The sequence below is a fragment of the Macrotis lagotis genome, chromosome 2 (assembly GCF_037893015.1).
Source record: "Macrotis lagotis isolate mMagLag1 chromosome 2, bilby.v1.9.chrom.fasta, whole genome shotgun sequence".
NCBI classification, from domain to species: Eukaryota; Metazoa; Chordata; class Mammalia; order Peramelemorphia; family Peramelidae; genus Macrotis; species Macrotis lagotis.
Window position 1 is genome coordinate 248382978 of NC_133659.1, and position 23022 is coordinate 248405999.

The 23022-nt window shown below is 39.5% G+C and overlaps 1 protein-coding gene across 1 annotated transcript; it reads right to left on the bottom strand.

The window, feature by feature from the left end:
• Window positions 1–1336: 1336 nt before the first annotated feature.
• On the bottom strand, window positions 1337–2594 carry H1-7 (H1.7 linker histone). Its single transcript, XM_074225647.1, has one exon. The coding sequence runs from the start codon at window positions 2530–2532 to the stop codon at window positions 1450–1452; it is 1083 nt and encodes a 360-aa protein (XP_074081748.1). The 5' UTR covers window positions 2533–2594; the 3' UTR covers window positions 1337–1449.
• Window positions 2595–23022: the final 20428 nt, after the last annotated feature.

The following is a 23022-nucleotide window of genomic DNA, read 5'->3' on the forward strand; positions in this document are numbered from 1 at the left end:
TGAGGCTGAATTTGAACTCAGGTCCTCCTGACTCCTGGGCCAGTGCTCTATCCACTGCCATCTAGCTGCCCCCATGGAGTATTTTTTAAAAATAAGTTTATAGGGGGTGGCTAGGAGTCGAGTGGATAAAGCACTGGCCCTGGAGTCAGGAGTACCTGGGTTCAAATCCGGTCTCAGACATTTAATTACCTAGCTGTGTGGCCTTGGGCAAGCCACTTAACTCTGTTTGCTTTGTAAAAAAAAAAAAACCTAAAAAAAATAAAATAAGTTTATAAACCTGTTATAGCCTAAAAACTGGGGCAACCCCACCAAGGTGCAGTCAGCCCTAGAGATACCCTGAAATAGGCAGTTGGGCTTTCCTCCCATATTACAATCCCCACTCTCTGTCTATTATATCTTTAAATCCTTATATGGTCACCCTCTCACCAACTCAACTGAGGTCTCCCTGGCTTCTGGCATTGGAATCTTGGTTTCTATGTCCTCTCTGGTCTGTGATATAGGCACTATTCTCATCCTATCCTCAAAATTTACATTCTGGATGAAAACATACTGAAATTTTATTTTTCTCTGCCTCCTATCTCAAGGGCACAATGCATAGATGTGGGTTCTTAATAGTTTGTTGAATGAACTACCTATAGCTTCATTCTTGGTTGCCCCCTCCCCAAGCAGACCCTCCATAGAGTGGTTCTCATATTTAGCAGCATAACTTTCTCATTTGGGAATCCACTATAATAGTTGCATGCTAAAGGCAAATCTTGTTGCCTCTGTTAAATATTGAAAGGTAATGAAGACTCCCATCATCTTGCATTTTACAGTAGGGCCAACTTCATGTCCCCAACTGCTTAGGAAGGAGGGGTACTTTGTGGGTGGGTGTGCCTTAAGTGGAATTTCAACCCAGGCATTGATATGTGAGAAAACACTCCAGATTTTTGCAATCCACACAGTGGACGAGGTGACATCTAACTTTTTTTTATCCCCTGGTAAAGTTAGCTCAGTATGTTTCAAAGACAAGCCAAGAATGTCTTAAACCGCTTAGACCCCATCCTTGCATTTCTCTGTCACAGTGAATCAATAAATTTCCCCTTCATTAAAAAAATACAAAAAAAAACCCTTTTTTTAAAAAAAAAGTACTGTCCTTTCTTTCCCCTTCCCCTTCTTCATTTTTCTTATCTATTCAGATTTACAATAAGCAAGTAAACCTGATCCTGAATGTCGGGCTTGGCTCACCTCACGCTTCCCAGACCCCCCAGGCAGCGCTGCCCTCACCTTTCTTCTCCTTTCCCTGCACCCCATTCCCAGAGCATCAAAGAAAAAGACCACAAAGACCACGAGAAAATGAATAGTAAATACTTCCTTTCCATTTCACTCAGTGAATGCATAGATTGGTCCGACAAGAGCTCCGCGTGGGAACGGGTGCCCAGGGCGGAGCTCTCGCTCCCTCTGCGCACACTAGGGAGGTCCACGGAGCCTCTGGGCCTTTTCTTTTCGGGAGGAAAGCTTCTTGGGGGGCCCCTTGCGGGACCGCCTGGCTATCGGGTCGAGGGTCTTCAGCCGGCCAACGCGGCTGCTGCTGGCCCTGGCTGACGCGGGGCCCCGGGCCGGGCTGTACCTCTGGCAGTAGCTCAGGCTGCGGCGCCGCTGCTTCTGCTTGGCTCGCTTCTCGGGCTCCGTGCTGCTCTTCCTCTTGGCCTTCTTGTCCTCGTTGGACTGGGGCTGCTGGTTCTCTTCGGGCCTCGTTTTCTTGTCTTTCTTTGGCTTTGGCCGCTTTGGGCCTTCGGTCGACCTCAGGCGGCTTTTCGATTTCTCTTTCTTCATCTTCTTTATGTTCTGCCGCTTCGCCGCGTGCCCTGTCTCTTCCTTCGCCTTCTTAGGCCCCTTGGGGCTCCGGGAGTAGCCGGGGACCAGACTCATCGCCATCTCCTCCATGTCCTTGGGATTGTCGTTCACTTGCTCCACGTAGATTTTCTCCTCCGATGTGTGGGGAGTCTCGGACATCTCGGGGGTCTCGGGCGCCTCGGACTCCTCGGGCGTCTCGGGTTTGCCGGGGTCCTCTGCCTGGGCCTGGCAGTCCTCCATGCAAGGCTTCCTGTACCGAGGAGGGAAGAGGGCCTTGAAGCAGTTGTGCACCTCCAGGGCATCCGCCGAGGGTTTCTTGGGCCGTTTCTTGCCGGGCTTCAGGCTCTTCCAGACTCGGAAGTAGCCCTCGGCTTTGCTGCCGCTCACCCGGAGCAGGGTGCCTTTCCCGGACGATGGCTTGGTCACCTCGGGGGAGTGGCGGCTGCATTTCCTGCGCACTTGGTAGCCGGCGTTGCCAAACTCCTTCTTGAGCACCGTGAGCGTCAGCCCTTTGTGGGCGGCAATGGCCCGCAGCAGGAGCTGGGAGACTCGGAGCACCGACCGCCGGCGGTGCTTCACCGGCTTCTCCGACAATTCAGGGATCCCCTCTTTCGAAACGCCGTCGGAATCGGCGGCCTCGGTCATGGTGCTCCCTGCTCCCGCTGCCGCGGGGCGGTTGGTTTGGGGCTTCACCATCTCCCCTGGCCCTTCACTGCTGGGAAAGGACGCCAGGACGTCACAAAGGGCCAGACGACCCGCGCCCTCGGGTCAGTTTCAGAATTCTTGCTGGGGGAGGGGGCGGGGCGGGGGGAGATCCGCGCGAAGCACCGGGCGCTAGGCAAGAAATGCGGTTCCTGTTCTCCTAGTCCGCTGTATCAGGGTCTGTTAGCACCGCGCCGGGGGACGGGGAGCAGGAGGAAGGGGTCAGGAGGTTTCATCAAGAATATGGGTTCTTAACCTGCACTTTAAAAAAAAAATGAGTGTCTCAATAAACTTGGTTTTCTGTGGAATCTCATCTACTTTATACATTAAGAAACATTTTGAGGAAGGGGTCCGTGGGCTTCGCCAGCACGCCAGAGGGAACTATGACACACCCAGAAAGCAATTCCTGCTTAAAACCGAAATCAAAACGGGTACCGATAAACCGGGGGATTTGAAGGTAATGGAATATTATTGTTCCTTATGAAAAGAAGAAAGGGATGGACTCAGAGAAAGCCGGGGAGGTTTGTGTGAACAGATGCGGAGCGATAGGAGCAGAACCAGGACGATAATCTGGAGCAAAACTGTATACGGTGTAGGAAAGCAGCTGTGGAAGAGCCAAGGAGTCTGATGAATGCGAGGAGCAGTCACAACCGTAGAGCACCCACCCCGCACAAGCAGTAAGAAGGGAGATATTCTCAGACACAGCCCCTGAATGAATTTATTTTGCTTGACTGTATTCATTTGTTATGAGTGTCTAGGAGGTTGAACCGGGAGATAGGAGCCATTTCATGAAGCATTAGAGACAGCTTATGTTGTTCCTTAGCGTCTGCCTGCCTCAGTTTCCTCATGTGTTAAATGGGAATAATAATGCTGGGTTGGACAAGCAAACAATATTTGTAAAAGCTCCCTGTAAACTTTAAAGCACTCCATAGAAATGCTCATAGCTATTATTATTGCCAATTGAGAGGAATAAAAGTAACATTAGATGAATAGTTAGGGTTATCAATACAATAAGAAAAGACATTAAATTTGAAGTCAGTTCCGGATTCTGGTTATGTTCTTTTCCATTAACCAACTGAAAAACTCATCTCTAGTTTCAGACAATTTATCTGTGAAATGGGTAAGTTGGAATTTGGATGATCTCTAATAAATGATTATCTTCCTGGCAACTTTATTATTAATCAATCTATAGCCATATATCATCTTTAGGATTCTGAGAAAGATGGTGCTTGAGTCAGCTAGGTAGGATTTTCAAGCCAATCATGCCTATCTAGCCTTCTAGAAGAATATCAGGAAATTTGGGAGAATTTTAGTCAATCAAAACCTTCCATTACTCAGGAAGAAAAAAATGATGTACTGAAGAAGGATGATGAACAACTTCATGTATATTTAGTGTATCCTTTCCTTTCCCTTTCCTCCCTTCCCTTTTTTTCCTTCCTTTACATTTAATAAACACCAACAAACAAGCATTTAAACATTCAAAGATAAAGGTGTTGTTTGTGAAATTGTGACTTAAGAGTATCCATTATTTTTCCACAAATATAACTTGATGGATTTTTTCATAATTTAAACTTAATGTGGATAATTCTGAATAATAATTATTCCCTTCTTAATTCTCTTCTTCTACTTATTTTTTATAGATTCTTTAATAAAACTATTTTTCCTTTTTTAACTTCACTATCACTACATCCCCTCAACATATAGTCCTGCCAAGAAAAGAAAAAGAAAAACTTCCAATAAGTACAGTCATGAAAAGCAAATCTAAAATTGACTGTGTCTGAAGTTGTAAATCTCATTCTCAATCTATGGTCCGTCCCCCTCTGCCAAGAGGTAGGAAGCATTTTACAACTGATTGGTCATTATACTATTAGAGTTCTTAAGTCTTTCATAGTTGTTTTTCTTCACAATATTTCCTACTTTTGTTCATTTAATTCACATCTTCAGTTCATACAAGTCTTCCTCAGTTTCTTTGAATCTATCCTCCCCTCATGATAAGATGCAATAATATTCTATTATATCCAAATGGTACAATTAATTTTGTCTCAACTAATGGGTACTTTGTTCCCAGTTCTCTGCAACAATAAAAAAATCTAAAATAGTTTTGTACATATGGTTCCTTTCCCTCTTTCTTTGCTGTCTTTGAGATATAAAGTATTTAATGACACATATGTCACAAGATTAATTGAGAAAGACAAATCATATAATATGTTGACATTTGCAAGCCTTAATGGAGAAAAGATAAAGACAGCCTAAGATCTCACTGGTATCAAAAACTTCCAACATGAGAAAATTTCCTCTCCCAATTCAGATGGGCATTTTCTTTGAAACTTAAAGAGTTGCCAAGAGTAGTGAGCATGAAGTAATTTGCTCAGATTCTCATAGTCCATATATATATATATATATATATATATATATATATATATATATATATATATATGTCAGAGGTGAGGTATATATCTGAATTCAAGTTCCTAAAGCTTAACAGCTATATATAAATTATAGCACTTATTAGTTGTTATTATTAAGTATTGTTATCATTATTATCTTTATTAATAGGAGTCTAGAATAGTCCTTTGTTGAAAGACAGGCAACAAGTGAAATGATTTGGGGGATATATTTCTGAACTTCTTTACAGAATATTTTACAGGTTATTTCATCTAATATTTACAGGTTATTCCAGAGTTCCACCAACAATGCATTAGTTACTCCAATTTCAGTTTTTTGTTGTCTTCATCAATCTGATGGACATGAGGTAAACATATCAGAGTTGTTTTAATTTGGATTTCTTCATACAGTTGTCAATAGCTTAGTGATCTTGTTTTGAGAATTGCTTGCTCACTGGTCATGCCCTTTGACTAGATTTGAGATCTAAGAAAGTGGGGCTGGGGGTGGGAATGATTTTAGCCAAGCAGACCAATAGGGAAAATTCAGGAAGCCAGGAACTCCTTGGGACTCGAGCCTGAAGGGGTTTTGGCCTGAACTAAAGCTATGAACCTAATCTTTTTCCTTTCCCCAGAGATGGAGATGGTTCAAAATGTTTGGAGTATATTATACCCTCCACATTTTGGAAGAGTAAGTTTGCATATTTTTTAATTATACCTTTTGAAATATTATTTTGTAAAAGGCATTCTGAATGTTAGTGACTGAAGGGAATTGGATTACAGATCTCCCTTACACTTGGGGGAACACCATTGGTGGGAACTGCAGCCAATGACAGAAAACCTAAAACACTTCCAACCCTAGGAGAGGAATATAATGTGACCAGTCCTGCCCTTCAGACAGTGGGTGCCAGAGAAGTGCATTATCTGGGGAATCTTGTCTGAGATAAAATCGAGCCCTCTGCATTTGCAGGGAAATTTGCCTGAGATTTTTATTCTTATTTAATACCTTGGACTGAGAGATGGTAGAAAGATTTATGTTTGGGTTTTTAAAGCTGTATATATATATATATATATATATATATATATATATATATAATATTTATATATAATATATATTATATTTATATATAATATATACTGTTGATTTTTCCCCCCATTTAGTGTTCCTTTGCAAGTCAGTTCCACTCATAGTAAATTAAATCTTTTAAGTATTGATACATTTTGTATTATTGAATTCTGTGTAAGTATTCAGTTCCATTGATTTAATTTTGAAAACTTTTTATTTGTTTTTTGCTTAACTGTTAAGTATTGATTTTTTAAATTATTGAATTCTTTTATCAGTATTAATATACAGATACATCCTGTATTATGGAGTCCTGTATAAGTGTTGATATTAAGTTTAATGTGGGAAATCTAGTATCCTCAAAAAAAACTAAGTGAAAATGTTCATATTTTCTGTTTAAGTAGGGCCAGTGCCCTACCCACTCCGCCATCTAGTGGCCCCTCTACAACTTCTTGGGATGAGAATGCTTATATATAAAATTCTAAAGTTGAGATCCTTTGTTACATCTCTAACTGAACCCATTTGTTTCTTTGTCCTGATGGGTGAGTTGACAATTCCATTTAGTTTATACTGGCAAAGGCAAGGCCTGGAAGAATGAGGGAGGAAAAAAATCCAACTATAATGATCTATTACAGTAACAGGGAAGCTCAAGGAACAAACAGAAGAGAATGACACCCAAAAAAGTTTACAAGCAAAGTCTAAAAGAGAAATGCAGCTTAAGACAGAAGTCCAACAAGTATCTTAGAAGAGTTAAAGGAAAATGTTTTATTTTAAAGGAAAAAAATGATTTTTAAAACAATTTAATTGACATTGAAAATTGCCTTTCATTTTAGGCTTCCTTCCTAAAAGGAGATAGGGAGAAAATTTAGAACTCAAAAATATTTTTAAATGAATGTCCCATCTTTCTGATCTGACCAATTAGATGACTATTGTTCTTTTCTTTATTCTATACTCATAAAAATATACTATACCCTCAATTCAGGGTCTTTTTTCCAAAGGTAGGCCATTAGACCTATCCTTTATAATGAGATTGCATATCTCTCATAATAAATGATGTCTTATTCAGAGATTTTCCTCAGTTTATTTCTTTGTTAAATTCCAAATTAGACAGTTGATGTCAGAAGTGGGATTCATTTCTTTCCATTTGGGCCCCAAGTGGAATAACCATCACAAATTGAACATCTTTTAGGAATTCTGTGCCTATGGATAAATTCTCCAACTAACTGAACAAGACAGAGATTCTTCAAGTGAAAGACTAAGTGTGAAAATTAATCTTGTATGTTTTATATTTATTTTGAGTGTTTCTATTTTAAGTCACAAGTTTTAAATTTGGAAAATAAGGAGAGATAAAATTTAAATTTGCTCTCTTTGGGTGCCCTTCACAAAAAAAGCCTTCTGAGAATAGGATAAGGAAGTGAAGGTTACCCACTTTTAAGCATGTGCCAGCATGACAACTTATTAATTAGGGAAATTGAGGCTAACCCTATGTTTCTATTGGAATGTAAACATTACTTTGTAGCCATCAGAGCAACCTAACATTTTGCTGCTGTTTCAGGGAATTGAGGATAATCTTACTAGCTGGAATGACATACAATGAGTTGCTAACTCCAGATTAATAAACAAGCTGGGGACCCACCAGAGAAGCAAAAATTTTAAATTAGTTGTATTTTTGTAGATGATACAACAAAAGTTATATGGTGTCAGGTGACCTCTAGTGACCAAATTGGAAAACAGCAATATGTGTCTTTTTTAAAATTTTCATTTAAGGCAATGGGGTTAAGTGACTTGTCCAAGGTCCCATAGCTAGGCAATTATTAAGTGTATGAGGTTAGATTTGAACTCAGGTCTTCCTGACTCCAGGACCAGTGCTCTATCCACCGAGCCACCTAGCTGCTCCTAATATGGGTCTGTTTTGAGGGAAAGGTTTAGTTTCACTGTACCTTTAAATTTTATATGGATGTCAGTTTCCTACCCTTGAGATTTGAATCAGCAAGGTATTTCTTTAACTTTGGAACAGAGGATCAGGAGAAGCAAATTTTTTGATGAATTACTGAAACTTTGCTATTCCTCAAGCATATGTTTATTTTGCTGTGTTTGTGTCTTTCTATGCAGTTATTTCTTATGGTCTTTTTGTGAATTTTAAGGATTTTTTTTTGAAATAGGAAGTAAGAATAGCAATAACAGCAGTAAGAAAGAAACATTTTGAGATGAGCACTGACAGCTTTTTCTCCAGATGCTCCCTTCCCTTCCCCAAACCAAAAAATTGTAATGAACTCCTTTCCTTTGATAATGTTGTTTTTTGGGGGGTTTGACCTATATCAGATCACTTACTGCCTGGCTAGTGGCAAAGTGGATAGAGCACTAGCCCTGGAGTCAGGAGGACCTGAGTTTCAAGTCCAGTCCCAGATGCTTAATAATTACATAGCTATGTGACCTTAACCCCATTGCCTTGCAAAAACAAACAAACAAAAAGATTATTTACTGCCTGGGGTGTAGGGAGGAGGGGGTAAAGAAAGGCAGAAAAAAATGTAGAACTCAAAATTTAACAAGAAAAAATCAATGTTAAAAATAAATAAAATTAAATTTAAAAAAAGATTTTCCAAAAACAAAATCATACAGGGAAGCAATTAGGAGGTGAGCACTGCTTGTTTTTTTTTTATGTTCTTTTAAAGTAATTTGTCTACAACCAGTACTTTGAGAATTGATCTCAAATATGCTATTTTAACAGCCCTACTGACATGTGTTGTAATGTTCTGAGATACTGTAATTTTAGAAACTAGAAACTTCCAAGTTGGCCTATTGTTAATGTTGTTAAATTGGTTTGGGGTTTTTTTTAAATTGTGTCTGACTTTCCATGGCCTCTGTTTGGGGCTTTCTTGGCAAAGATCCTGAAGAGATTTGCCATTTCCTTCTCCAGCTTATCATCATTATTATTATTATTATTACTATTATTATTATTATCATTATTATCATTATCATTATTATTATTGTTGTTGTTGTTGTTTTTGTTGTTGTTTTTGTTATTATTATTTTACAGAGGAAGAACTGAGGCAAACAAGGTTAAGTGACATCCCCAGGGGAGTCAGGAGCTAATAGGTATGTTAGGTCAGATTTGAACTCACTTTAGGAGTCTTTCTGACTTCAGGTCCAGCAACCTGTGTACTTTGCTGTCTAACTACCCTGTTTTCCTATTATTTAGTTAAGAAAAAATTTCAGCAAAAATTATTTGATTATCACTTTCAAAAATTATGAAATTATCATCACTGCTGACAAAGCCAAATTTCACCTGGAAAGATCAGTGTACCTTCATCATATTTCCCCATTGTACCTGAATTCTCCCTTATACTGCAGAGACTGGAAAGAGTCCACTTTCTTGGGGCATTGATATCCTTCACTACAATGAGGATATGTTGACCTGGCTGAATGAGATCATGGTGGTAGAGGTAGATCAGATCATGGATCATATTGTTGCTGAGCAACAGAAGTGGGGAGATACAGATGAGGTTCTTTGAGTGAAGAACTCACTGATTTCTGACTCAGGGAGGAAAGAAAGGCTTAGGTTTTAATTCACAGGTTGCACAAATAGTTTGTAAGTTACCACAAAAAAGTCCATAATCTACTACAACAACAAATTGACAAGTTATGGTCCTTTGGAGAAGCAGCCTGAGAGTGACTTTGTTAAAGGAGATAGAAATTGCTAAAAAAGATATTAAAGTTAAGAAGAGATAGCAGAGAAGAGTCAAGTTAAAAAGGGAAAAAAAGGAAAGGAAAGGAAGTTTAGATCAACATAGATCCAACTGCATGGAGCTGGAAACTCACTGATCCAACAGCATGGAGGTGGAACACTGGATCTGGCATGGAAAAGGAATGGGAGAAGAAACTGGAGCTGCCTGCCTGGGAGTCAAGTAGGAAAAGAATAAATGAAATGATGATTTCTTAACTACCCCCTTAGTGGTAAAGTGTAGTTTTCTACAAGGGCAATCCCCAAGGAGTGGATGTCTGACATGAGGCAGCAATCTGCTCATGAAAAGTTCCTATGAGTAGCATTTGTTGTCTATTGGTGCCAAGCATACTCTGGCCCTAAGGGCATGACCAAAATCAGACACATGGCCATCTACCAAGCCATTACAGAATAGTACTGCAAGTTCTTTAGCAGTACAGAGAAAATCACAATTGGTTCCCAACACAAAAAAATCACAACATTTCTCCCCTGTTACAATATGAGGTTGAGTTTTGGGGAATCGGGAACAACCTATTCACATTTACTTTCCTACACTGTAAAAAGAAAATTCACAATTATTGGATGGGGAGAGCTGTTTGAAGAATCCATATTCCTACCTATCCATATAGCTCCATTTACTTGCTGAATCACCTCCAAGTGGAGCTCAGAGAACAAGCTATATTAGCACTGGAAGACCCAAAGCAGGCCTTTCAGCAGATTCTCCCCCTAGGCCCTTATCACCTCATGGTTTAGAATGTAACATAAAGCCAAAGCTGATCAGAACCTTTCTCAGCAGTATTAGCAGTTAGATGGATCGAGCACTGACCTTGGAGTTAGGAGGATGGGAATTCGAATCCAAACCTTGCCTGATCCACATTTGGCCACTGGACCTAGATTCCTCTGAAGGAGAAAGTGAGGCTGATGACTTAGGCTCCCCTCATTCAAATTCAATTCACTTGCTTGTCGTGGCATCATTTCTTAGATGTCATGGTCTTCTTTGAGAATGAAGAACAAACATCACAGGGATAGCCAGGGAATCTCTGACCTTGGGTTGTATTGATCTGGCATTGCCAAGGCAATTGCAGGTGGGACTTGAAATTCAATAAATCTAAGATTTAGGAGTGAATTAATTACACGTGTGACAAATATAGCCTTAGAATGATGTTATGAATATCCAAATGACCCTTGGCAGAAAAAAAACGTATCCCACCCCTACTTTAGAGGTATCTAGGTAAGTGCAGTGAGTAGAACACAGAAATTAGGAAGGTCTGAATTCAAATCCAGTCCCAGAGACCTACTAGCTATGTGACACTAGGTAAGTCACTTAACCTCTACCTGTCTCCTAAATGGAGATGGTAATAGCACTGACCTTACAGGGTTGTTGTGAGGATCAAATCAGATATATTAAAAGTACTTAGGGGTGGCTAGGTGGCGCAGTGGATAAAGCACTGGCCCTGGAGTCAGGAGTACCTCGGTTCAAATCTGGTTTCAAACACTTAATAATTACCTAGCTGTGTGGCCTTGGGCAAGCCACTTAACCCCATTTGCCTTGCAAAAACCTAAAAAAAAAAAAAAAAAGTACTTAGCACAGTGCACATAGAGATTATATGCATTGTAATATAAAGTTAATAAAAGTTTGTGTTTCCTTTACCTTCTTCCCCTTTTGGAACTGCAGGCTCCTTAAAGTTGACAAGTGACATACACACACACCTTTGAAAAGTCAATCCTCTTCTGATACATTGTTGGTGGATCTGAGAATACAACTATTCTGGAAAACAATTTGAAATTATGCAAATAAAGTAATTAATGTTCATACACTTTGACTCAAAAATTCTACTACTAAGTACCTCAAAGATCTCAATGATGAAAAAAAAGCCTCATATACAGCAAAATAATTATAGTATGGCTTTCAATGATAGCAAAGAACTGGAAACAATATAAAAGTCCATTGAATGGGAATGCATTAATATAATGGAATGTAACCTATGGCTTAACGCCTATTTGAATAAGACAGTAATCACTACTGGAGATTGATTATTAATGGCTTCCTGACTGTTTCTGTGGCTGATTGATGAGAAAGAGGAGAAATTCTGAGTTTTCCAGAGAGAAAGGTAAGAAAGGAGAGGAGGAGAGGGGAGGGCAGGAGAGAGCAGAGAGAGTGGGGGAGACAGGTGTATTTTCATTTTTATTTCTCCGATTTCTGTTTGCTATTGGCTTGGATAAAAGGAGCTTATTAGTCACGCACTACATATGATCTTTGTGGAACTTCCAATTTGGTAGGAAGTAGTTAAACCTTGGGACACTTCCCTTGTTAAGGGATGGCGATCAGGAGCCAAGATTGAACCTATAAATTCTTTTCCCTAGATTAGCAATATTTGGGGAAGTCGACTATCACATTCCATAACAAATGATACAAAACTCAGGTCTTCCTGACTCCAAATCCAAATCTCTTTCATTGGGCCATGTAGTGGCCTAAATTTGATAGGCCAGTTCCGAGAAGGATCAGTTTGTGCATTCAGCAGCCATTTACAGACTTTCTAAACCGTCAACTCCGCACCTGGGGAAAAAACCTGGCAAGTGACGTGGGCTACAGGTCCCGGCACAATCCTGCTCGGGGAAACTACAGTTCCCAGGAGCCTCAGCGGCCAGACGCTTCTCCCCCAAAGCCTGCTTAAAAAGACAGTTTGAAGGCTGGATATCCTATCGCGATGCTAAAAACCACCGGGCACGGGGAAAGAACTAAGAGGATCTAAGAGACGCAGGATCTCGCCTCTTCTGGCTCCATCGCTATAATTTCAGGCTTCCTGAACCTGTGGACGAAGGCATAGAGGATTTCACCTTCAATCGGACTTTCCCAGAATGCTCTGGGTCCCCAAGTCAGGGCGGAGCGGGGCAGGGGCGGGCGCAAAGAACCAGCCAATGAGGAAGTGACTGGAGAGGCCCGTCTGGGAACTGCCAAATGGGCTTGCCCTCGGCTTGGCGGGAAGGTGGAGCTGGTTCCGGTTTATTGCTTCTCTTTTTATTTTGGGTCCTAAACAGAGCCCAAAGAAGCTTTGGGGAAATGTAGTACGTCGGAATCATTCACGGGCACAGACAAACTGAAATAAGTCTCGGTTTGGGGGCTGTACAGCGGCAAACGGTGGGATGAAAAGCCACTTTAAAAAATGGACTCCTCTGAGCAAAAGAAAAAAAAAAGACAATTTTGGCGTTTCTGGAGAAAAGGGCACACTCCGAGTCTCCCAAAGGTAGTGAAGATCAAGAAGCTGCCCCCAGGTGACAGTCAAGATTGCATGGCCTAACGCGATCCCCTCCTCTTCCCCATGTCCCTCTCTGTCCACTCATTGGTTAGTCTTACACTCTACTTGTGAAAATCTACCCAGCAACAAAGAAAAGAATGACAGGTTTTCATAAAATATTACCTCACCATCCAGATGGTGAGAATAAACCTTCAGGATTATAACTACCTTATTGAAGTAACAATCTACTTACCATCAAACAGGAGGGTTTTTCTCATGGGACCAGTCTACAGTTCTCCCAGTTAAGATAGTTTTATCATCAAATTGGGACTAACCAAAATGCGAGGTCTCTCTGGAAATAGTCCACTAACCCCCCCCCCCCAAAAAAAAAAGAATCGAGAGGGTGCCCGGCTAGGAAAACAAGGCCTTTCTCCCTCTTTTTTTCTAATAGTAATTGTCTTTGTTTTAATGATTTTCGAATATTAACTCTTAAGAGGGAATATCCCGCTCAAAAGAGCGACTGAAAAGGTTGAGTTTCTAGGAGGAGAAGGAGGTCCCTGACTTAGGCAGCAAGGTGCAAGGTAAGATGTGCAAGAATGAGCATCCTCTCACCTACTATTTCCTTAGGCTTCTACTGAATCGCACATAGGTGTGCAAGCCAACCACTGAGGATGAGGAGGTGAAAAGAGCCAGAAGGTGTGTAACTATCATCTTCCAGGAAGGGGAGGGAGGCGGGAACTGTCACCCTGGCAATCTCTAGGTGCTAAAGGCTGCTGAGCCCTTTGGGAATTCTGGGTTTACTAGCCTGAGGGGAGACACGCCCACCCTTGGCCTTGGGAGCTGAAAGAAGAAAATACAAAGAAACAATTTGCAGGGATCCGGGTCGAAGAGGCCCTGATCCCACCCTCCCCATCTGGGTCCCTATAAACCAGGCTCCTTAGGTCAGTGAGCAGTTAATTCAACCTCTCCTCGGGAGGAGGGGTGGGTAGTTTCACGTGAGGGGCCTCTTACCTGCTTGAAGCAGAATCAGACCAGTAAATAGAGGAGTTTGGTTTTAGTAAAGCAAGGAAGGACTTCATCAAGCAATAGAAGTTGGCTTATATCCTGGGAGTCATTCCTAAATAATAGAGAATTTTGGAAGGTGAAGGTGGAAGGTTCATCTTTGATCCACTGACCATGGATCCCATTTACCCCAGATGGCATCTATTTCAGTAACCAGAGTTTACCTTGCTCTGTTTTCTTCTGAGGCCCAGTATTTCCATTACTTAAAAGAATGTTTAACTAAAGAGAGGGAAAAAATAGAAATTGTTTATTGAAAATATGATTTTATCCTTTATTCTATAAAAGGAGTTTTTTTTAAATAGATATATGCCTTTGGACTCACAGAATCGTGGATAATATCCGGGATATTTGGGGGTTTGTGCTTTGGGAATAAAAATGTTCTGGCCTTAAGAAAAACCTAGGTTTCTTTTTTTGTTTGATTTTTTTTTTCATAAAAGAGCCCAGGAGATGCTCCTTTTACAAATTTTTAGATCTCCTAGAAGAGTAAAAGCAAGACCAGAAAATTATGCTGCCCGAAGAGTGAATCTGATTGCCAATCCTATGTGGCGGAGTCCAATTCCTGTCAAACAGGTCACCCATGATGAAGTTGAAGGAGAATTCCTTTCAGTATCAAAATCCCACCCCAAAAGGAGACATCCCTTCACTTTTGTAAATGGTTCTATTACTAAGAAACACAGACACCTTGGAAACTTTGCTACACGAGATTTGCACAAGAACAAATACCAGAGTTTTTGGTCCCTGAACTATTCTTGAGCATACTACCTAGGGAGATGCAGATCTGAGTTTCTCAAAAGCATCCAAAGACTGGTGAAAAGGCAATGTCCATCATAGAGAAGTTGCCAAAAAAAGAGCCTTAGCAACTCATATGATGGGTGAAGAGAGGGAATCCTGTTCTTGGTGAGAAAGTAGAAGGAACATGCAGGGAGACAATATAGAATGCTGTGTCCTGGTTTTATAAGGGATATAGGTGACTTTATTCCTGCTGAATCAACATGACTTTAAGATCAATTAAATTTTAACAGAGAACCTCTATTTTGGGGTGACAGAATCCAGTTTAGGAATGATGATGGTTAGAAGGCAATATTGATTTTTCTCCACCTTCTAGTTTTAATATCCCCTTGCTCTGTAGTGTTCATTTATCTTTGCTGATTCATGGGGCATCTAGGTAGCACAGTGAATAGAGGACTAGCCTTGGAGTCAGGAGTACCTGGGTTCAAATCCAACCTCAGACACTTAATAATTACCTAGCAGTGTGGCCTTGGGCAAGTTACTTAACCCCATTGCCTTGAACAATCTAAAAAAATAAAAATAAAAAAAATACCTTTGCTGATTCTTATCTGATCCATCCACCTCCATTTCTCCTGGACTTCCTTGTCCAGGGGAGGATGGCTACATTTTACTTAAAAGTCACTTTTTTTTTACGTTTTTGCAAGGCAATAGGATTAAGTGACTTGCCCAAGGTCATACACCTTAGTAAGTATCTGAGGTCAGGTCTTAAAGATATTATTTGAGTTTTACAATTTTTCCCCCAATCTTACTTCCCTCCCCCACCATGGAAAGCAATCTGTCAGTCTTTACTTTGTTTCCATGTTGTACATTGATCCAAATTGAGTGTAGTGAGAGAGAAATCATATCCTTAGGGAAGAGACAAGAAGTCTCAAAGGTCTAAAAAGCTAAAAGTCTAAAAGCTCAGACAATAAGATATCTGGTTGTTGTTTTTTTTTTCCCAAAATTAAAGGAAGTAGTCTTTGAACTTTGTTCAAACTCCATGGCTCTTTATCTGGATACAGGTGGCACTCTACTTTGCAGACAGCCCAAAATTGTTCCTGATTGTTGCACTGATGGAATGAGCGAGTCCTTCAGGGTTGAACATCACCTCCATGTTGCTGTTAGGGTATACAGTGTTTTTCTAGTTCTGCTCATCTCAGCATCAATTCATGCAAATCCCTCCAGGTTTCCCTGAAATCCCGTCCCTCCTGGTTTCTAATAGAACAATAGTGTTCCATGACATGCATATACCACAGTTTGCTAAGCCATTCCCCAATTGAAGGACATTTACTGAATTTCCAATTCTTTGCCACCACAAACAGAGCTGCTATAAATATTTTTGTACAAGTAATGTTTTTACCCTTTTTCCTCATTTCTTCAGGGTATAGACCCAGTAGTGGTATTGCTGGGTCAAAGGGTATGCACATTTTTGTTGCCCTTTGGGCATAGTTCCAAATAGCTCTCCAGAAGGGTTGGATGAGTTCACAGCTCCACCAACAGTGTAATAGTGTCCCAGATTTCCCACATCCTTTCCAACAATGATCATTATCCTTCCTGGTCATACTGGCCAATCTGAGAGGTGTGAGGTGGTACCTCAGAGAAGCTTTAATTTGCATTTCTCTAATAATTAATGATTTAGAGCATTTTTTCATATGGCTATGGATTGCTTTGATCTCCTCATCTGTAAATTGCCTTTGCATATCCTTTGACCATTTGTCAATTGGGGAATGGCTTTTTGTTTTAAAAATATGACTCAGTTCTCTGTATATTTTAGAAATGAGTCCTTTGTCAGAATCATTAGTTGTAAAGATTGTTTCCCAATTTACTACTTTTCTTTTGATCTTGATTACATAAGTTTTATCTGTGCAAAAACTTTTTAATTTAATGTAATCGAAATCATCTAATTGGTTTTTAGTGATGTTCTCCAACTCTTCCCTAGTCATAAACTGTACCCCTTTCCATAGATCTGACAGGTAGACTAGTCCTTGATCTTCTAATTTGCTTATAGTGTTGTTTTTTTATGTCTAAGTCCTGTAACCATTTGGATCCTATCTTGGTAAAGGGTGTGAGGTGTTGGTCTAATCTAAGTTTCTTCCATACTAACTTCCAATTATCCCAGCAGTTTTTTTTTTTGTTTTGTTTTTTAGGGTTTTTTTTTTTTGCAAGGCAAATGGGTTTAAGTGACTTGCAGGAGGCCACACAGCTAGGTAATTATTAAGTGTCTGAGATCACATTTGAACCCAGGTACTCCTGACTCCAAGGCCAGTGCTTTATCCACTACGCCACCTAGCCACCTCCCATGCGCTACCTAGCCACCCCTATACCAGCAGTTTTTATCAAAGAGGGAGTTTTTATCCCAGTAGCTGGACTCTTTGGGTTTATCAAACAACAGATTACTGTAATTGTTTCCTGCTTTTGTACCTAGTCTATTCCACTGGTCCATCACTCTATTTCTTAGCCGATACCAAACAGTTTTGATGACTGATGCTTTATAATATAATTTTAGATCAGGTAGGGATAAGCCACCTTCTTTTGCACTTTTTTTCATTAAGCTCCTGGAAATTCTTGACTATTTATTTCTCCATCTGAATTTACTTGTATTTTTTTCTAACTCATTAAAGTAATTTTTTGGAATTTTGATTGGTAGGGCACTAAACAGGTAGTTTAGTTTTGGTAAAATTGTCATTTTTATTATATTAGCTCTACCTATCCATGAGCAGTTGATATTTGCCCAGTTATTTAAATCTGATTTAATTTGTGTGAGAACTGTTTTAAATTGTTTTCAAAAAGTTTCTGTGTCTGTCTTGGCAAATAGACTCCCAGGTATTTTATATTGTCTGAGGCTACTTTGAATGGGATTTCTCTTTCTAGCTCTTCCTGCTGTATCTTGCTAGACATATATAGAAAAGTTCAGGATTTATGAGGGTTTATTTTATAACCTGCAACTTTGCTAAAATTGCTAATGGTTTCCAGTAGTTTTTTGGGTGATTTCTTGGGATTCTCTAGGTAGACCATCACATCATCTGCAAAGAGTGAGAGTTTTGTCTCTTCCTTCCCAATTCTAATTCCTTCGATTTCTTTTTCTTCTCTAATTGCTGAAGCTAAAATTTCTAATACAGTATTGAATAGTAGTGGTGATAATGGGCACCCTTGTTTCACCCCTGATCTTATTGGGAATGCCTCTAGCCTCTCCCCATTGAATATAATGCTTGTATTCAATTTTTCAGATTTCAGATAGATACTGCTAATTATTCTAAGGAACATTCCATTTATTCCCACTCTCTAGTGTTTTTAGTAGGAATGGGTGCTGTATTTTGTCAAAAGCTTTTTCAGCATCTATTGATATAATCATATGATTGCTGATAGGTTTGTTGTTGATATAATTGGTTATACTAACAGTTTTCCTAATATTGAACCAAACCTGCATTCCTGGAATAAATCCTAGTTGATCACCAATGTATTAGCCTAGTGATAACTTCTTGTAATCATTTTGCTAAGGTTTTATTTAAGATTTTTGCATCTAGGGGCAGCTAGGTGGCGCAGTGAATAGAATACCGGCCCTGGAGTCAGGAGTACCTGGGTTCAAATCTGGCCTCAGACACTTAATAATTACCAAGCTGTGTGGCCTTGGGCAAGCCATTTAACCCCATTGCCTTGCAGAAAAAAAAAAAAGATTTTTGCATCTATATTCATCAGGAAGATAGGTCTATAATTTTCTTTCTCTGTTTTAACTCTTCCTGGTTTAGGTAACAGCACCATATTGGTTTCATAGAAAGAGTTAGGCGGAGGTCCATCTTTCCCTATTTTTTCCAAAGAGTTTATTTAGAATTGGAAAATTGTTCCTTAAATGTTCGGTAGAATTCACTTGTGAATTCTTCAGGCCCTGGAGATTTTGGGGGTGGAGTTCAATGATGGCTTGTTGAATTTCTTTTTTTTTCTTTTTCTAGGTTTTTGCAAGGCAAACGGGGTTAAGTGGCTTGCCCAAGGCCACACAGCTAGGTAATTATTAGATGTCTGAGACTGGATTTGAACCCAGGTACTCCTGACTCCAGGGTCGGTACTTTATCCACTACACCACCTAGTTGCCCCTGAATTTCTTTTTCCAAGGTAGGGTTGTTTAAGTATTTAATCTCCTCTTCATTTAACCTGGGCAACTTATATTTTTGTAAATATTCATCCATTTCATTTAGATTATCAAATTTATTAGCACAGAGTTGGGCAAAATAATTTTGAATTATTACTTTAATTTCCTCCTCATTGGTGGTGAGTTCACTTTTTTCATTTATGATACTAGCAATTTGATTTTATTTTTTTTAATCAAATTGACCAGAGGTTTATCAATTTTATTTTTTTCATAATACCTTTTCATAATACCTTTATTTATGTCTTTATTAATTCAATAGTTTTTTCTTTCAATTTTATTAATTTCTCCTTTAATTTTTAGAATTTCTAATTTGGTATTTAATTAGGGATTTTTAATTTCTTCTTTCTCTAATTTTTTTAGTTGTATGTTTAGTTCATTGATTTCCTCTTTCTCCAATTTTTTCATGTAAGCATTTAAAGCTATAATACATCCCCTGAGAGCTGCTTTGAGTGAATCCCATAGGTTTTGGTATGTTGTTTCATTATTATCATTATCTAGGATAAAATGATTAATTCTTTCTATAATTTGTTTTTTGGTCCACTCATTCTTTAAAACGAGATTATTCAGTTTCCAATTGGTTCTGGGTCTATATCTCCTTGGCCCTATATTGCATTGTGATCTGAGAAAGATGTATTCACTCTTTCTGCCTTTCTGCAGTTGATCATTAGGTTTTTAATGTCCTAGTGCATGGTCAATTTTTGTACAAGTTCAATGTAGTGCAGAGAAAAAGGTATATTCCTTTCTATCCCCATTCAATTTCCTCTGTAAGTCCACCATATCTAGTTTTTCTAACAATCTATTTACTCCTTAACTTCTTTCTTATTTATTTTATGATTTGATTTATCTAGATCTGAGAGTGGGAGGTTGAGGTCTCCTACTGGTAGAGTTTTGCTGTCTATGTCTTCCTGTACTTCTTTCAGCTTCTCCTCTAAGAATTTGGATGCTGTCCCATTGGGTGCATATATATTCAGTATTGAAATAGCTTTATTGTCTATGGTACCTTTTAGGAGGATAAAGTTTCCTTCCTTATCTCTTTTTTTCTTTTCTTTAGGTTTTTGCAAGGCAAATGGGGTTAAGTGGCTTTCCCAAGGCCACAGAGCTAGGTAATTATTAAGTGTCTGAGACTGGATTTGAACCCAGGTACTCCTGACTCCAGAGCTGGTGCTTTATCCACTGCACCACCTAGTCTCCCCTTCCTTATCTCTTTTAATGCCATCTATTTTTGCTGCTGCTTTGTCTGAGATAAGGATTACTACCCCTTCTTTTTTTACTTCAGCTGAAGCAAAATATATTTTGCTCCAACCTTTTACCTTTACTCTATGTGTATCTCTCTGCTTCAAATGAGTTTCTTGTAAGCAGCATATTGTCGGATTCTGGTTTTTAATCCATTCTGCTATTCGCTTATCTTTTAAGGGAGAGTTCATCCCATTCACATTCAAGGTTATGATTATTAATTCTTTATTGCCCTCCATACTTTCTTTCCTCTGTTTGTATTTTCCTGCTTCCCCCTCCCTTTATCCATATTCCCCACTATTTTGTTTCTGAATGCCACCCCCTTCGGTGTGTTTGCCCTCCTATATCACCCCCATCCTTTTCTTTCCCCTTTCTCTTTTTCACTTTTCCCTTCCCTTCCTTTTGTTAGTTCCCCTTTTTCCCCCCTCCCCCTCCCTTTCTCCGTCCCCCCTCCCCTTTTCCCCTTTGAATACTTGAAAGGTTAGATAATTTTAAAGTTAACTAAGTATGTATAAATTGACTTTAAGCCAAGTCTGATGAGAAGAAGATCCAGGTGTTTCTCATCTCCTCCCTTCTTCCCCTCTATTACCAGAGGTATTTCTTACCTCTTAGTGTAATGAGATTTACCCCATTCCATCCCCTCCCTCCTCCTGTCTCCTTCCTGTCTCCCTTTTTAAGGAGGTAGTGTTTTTTAGATCCAGCAGGTCTGGCTCTGGAGCCCTCAGACTCCCTGGCTCCAATTCAGCCTCTAATCTGGTTGATCAGGGCTGATCCGCCCTCTGGGCCCAGACTCACCCACCTGAATTTGTCCAATGCTGCTGAGGGAGATAAATCCTGAGGTAGATATTCTTTCTCCTGCCTTTTCTTTCTGGGTTTTGTGGGTCAGATGTCTGTTAAGTGGTTTGTTTCATATGATAGATAGGGAAAGATCAGGAGACTTTAGAACTGTGCCTGTCTTCTCTCTGCCATCTTGGCCGGAAGTGGTATTATTTTTTCTTTAAGATAGGGATATAAACTGATCTTTTCTAGTGGCCACTATTGAGTTTTCCAAATTTTCTAACATTTTTGAATTCAGTACTTTGAAAGCACTATCTTTGGGGTTATAAATAAGTCATCTAGAATTTCAGCAAAGCTTCCTAAACTTCATTTGATTTCCTTCTACAGGATGTCTGTCTCTGGATCAGTAACCACACCATCATGGGCATTGGTGATGTTAAGATCTTTCTTTTGTGTAAACTTGCCACCACTTTCTCTTTGTTTTTCTTTTTTCTTTTTTGCCACCACCTTTTAATCTCTTCTGTACCTGTTAACTTCCTAGTATTTTTGTCTTTTATCATGCCCATTTTTGCATGAAACATTCCTTTGATATCTTTAATTTTCTTGAAGAGATCCCTTGTCTTTCACATTCTATTGTTTTCTTCTATTTCTTTGCATTGCTCATTTCTCCTTGCTATTCTTTGGAATTCTGCATTCCATTGGGTCTTTTTATTTTCCTTTACTTTTTGCTTTCCTTCTTTCCTTAACTATTTATAAAGTCTCATTAGATACTCATTTTGCTTTCTTGTTTTGCCATTTGTTTTTCCCAGTGGATCACCTTATGTAATAACTTTCCACTATGATTTATCTGTTTTGGATAAAATGGCATAGTTCATAGTTTTATTGAGCTATGTGTACAGGTCCTTCCATCACAACAAGGCAATGATCCAGGTGGTAGCATGAACTACCTGTTCTTCAAAATTAACAAGGTCAGGAATGGTGGTAGTGATGATCATAATGACTTTGATCAGTTCCTTATAGTTCATTTTGAGTGCCAGGTTCTATCTGCCAAGGCAATACAGAGTTGTTGTAGAGGGAACTGGGTACAAAGTGCTCCAGGTTCCTTTGTTTCCATCACTAGAGAAGAAATATTCTCTCCTTTACCCCCCACTCTCATGCAAAACTTTTTGGTGTTAAGTATATGAATTAATTTAAGGGAGCAGCTAGGTGGTGCAGTGGATAGAGCATGGGTCCTGGAGTCAGGAGTACCTGAGTACAAATCCGACCTCAGACACTTAATAATTACCTAACTGTGTGGCCTTGGGCAAGCCACTTAAGCCCATTTGCCTTGCAAAAACACTAAAAAAAAAATTCAAATAACTTTTATCTAACTCTATCCACAAGATTTGGTTGCCTGGAAAAGTTCATCAGCATTGTACTTTGGTTTCACAATTGACATACTTCCATGGGTTCTAGACAATGGATAAAGCTCTCATGCTTTCCTAGTCACCAAGGGTGTGAAGCAAGCAGGGTATGTGCTTATTCCCATGCTTTTTAGTATGACGTTTTTCAGCAGTGTTGTTAGACATCTTCAATGAGGATGAAAATGGCATCAGGTCCGCTACTGCACTGATGGTAAATTTACCTTCAAAAGGTTACAAGTAGGCGGCGGCTAGGCGGTGCAGTGAATAGAGCACCGGCCCTGGAATCAGGGGTACCTGGGTTCAAATCCGACCTCAGACACTTAATAATTACCTAGCCGTGTGGAATTAGGCAAGCCACTTAAACCCATTGCCTTGAAAAATCTAAAAAAAAAAAAAAAAAAAGGTTACAAGCCAAGACTAAAGTGGAGGGAATGTTGGTGTGTGTGACATTTTGTTTGCAGACATTTTGTATGCAAATATTCTGTTTATATACACTCAATGCATGCTCTTGAGGCTGAGATGCTTGTGCTAATTTTAGCCTAATAATAACAAAAAACAGAAAGCAATACACCATTCATATGAGGAACCACTGGTTACAGCAAATAAAGAAATTTTGAATGCTCTAGGGAAGTTAATTTACCCATTGCGTACTTTCCAGAGATGCACACATAGATGCTAGCTCAATGTTTGGGAAGC

Excerpts from the sequence above, each read along its gene's own strand:
- H1-7 (XM_074225647.1), bottom strand. The coding sequence starts at position 2,532 with ATGGTGAAGCCCCAAACCAACCGCCCCGCGGCAGCGGGAGCAGGGAGC.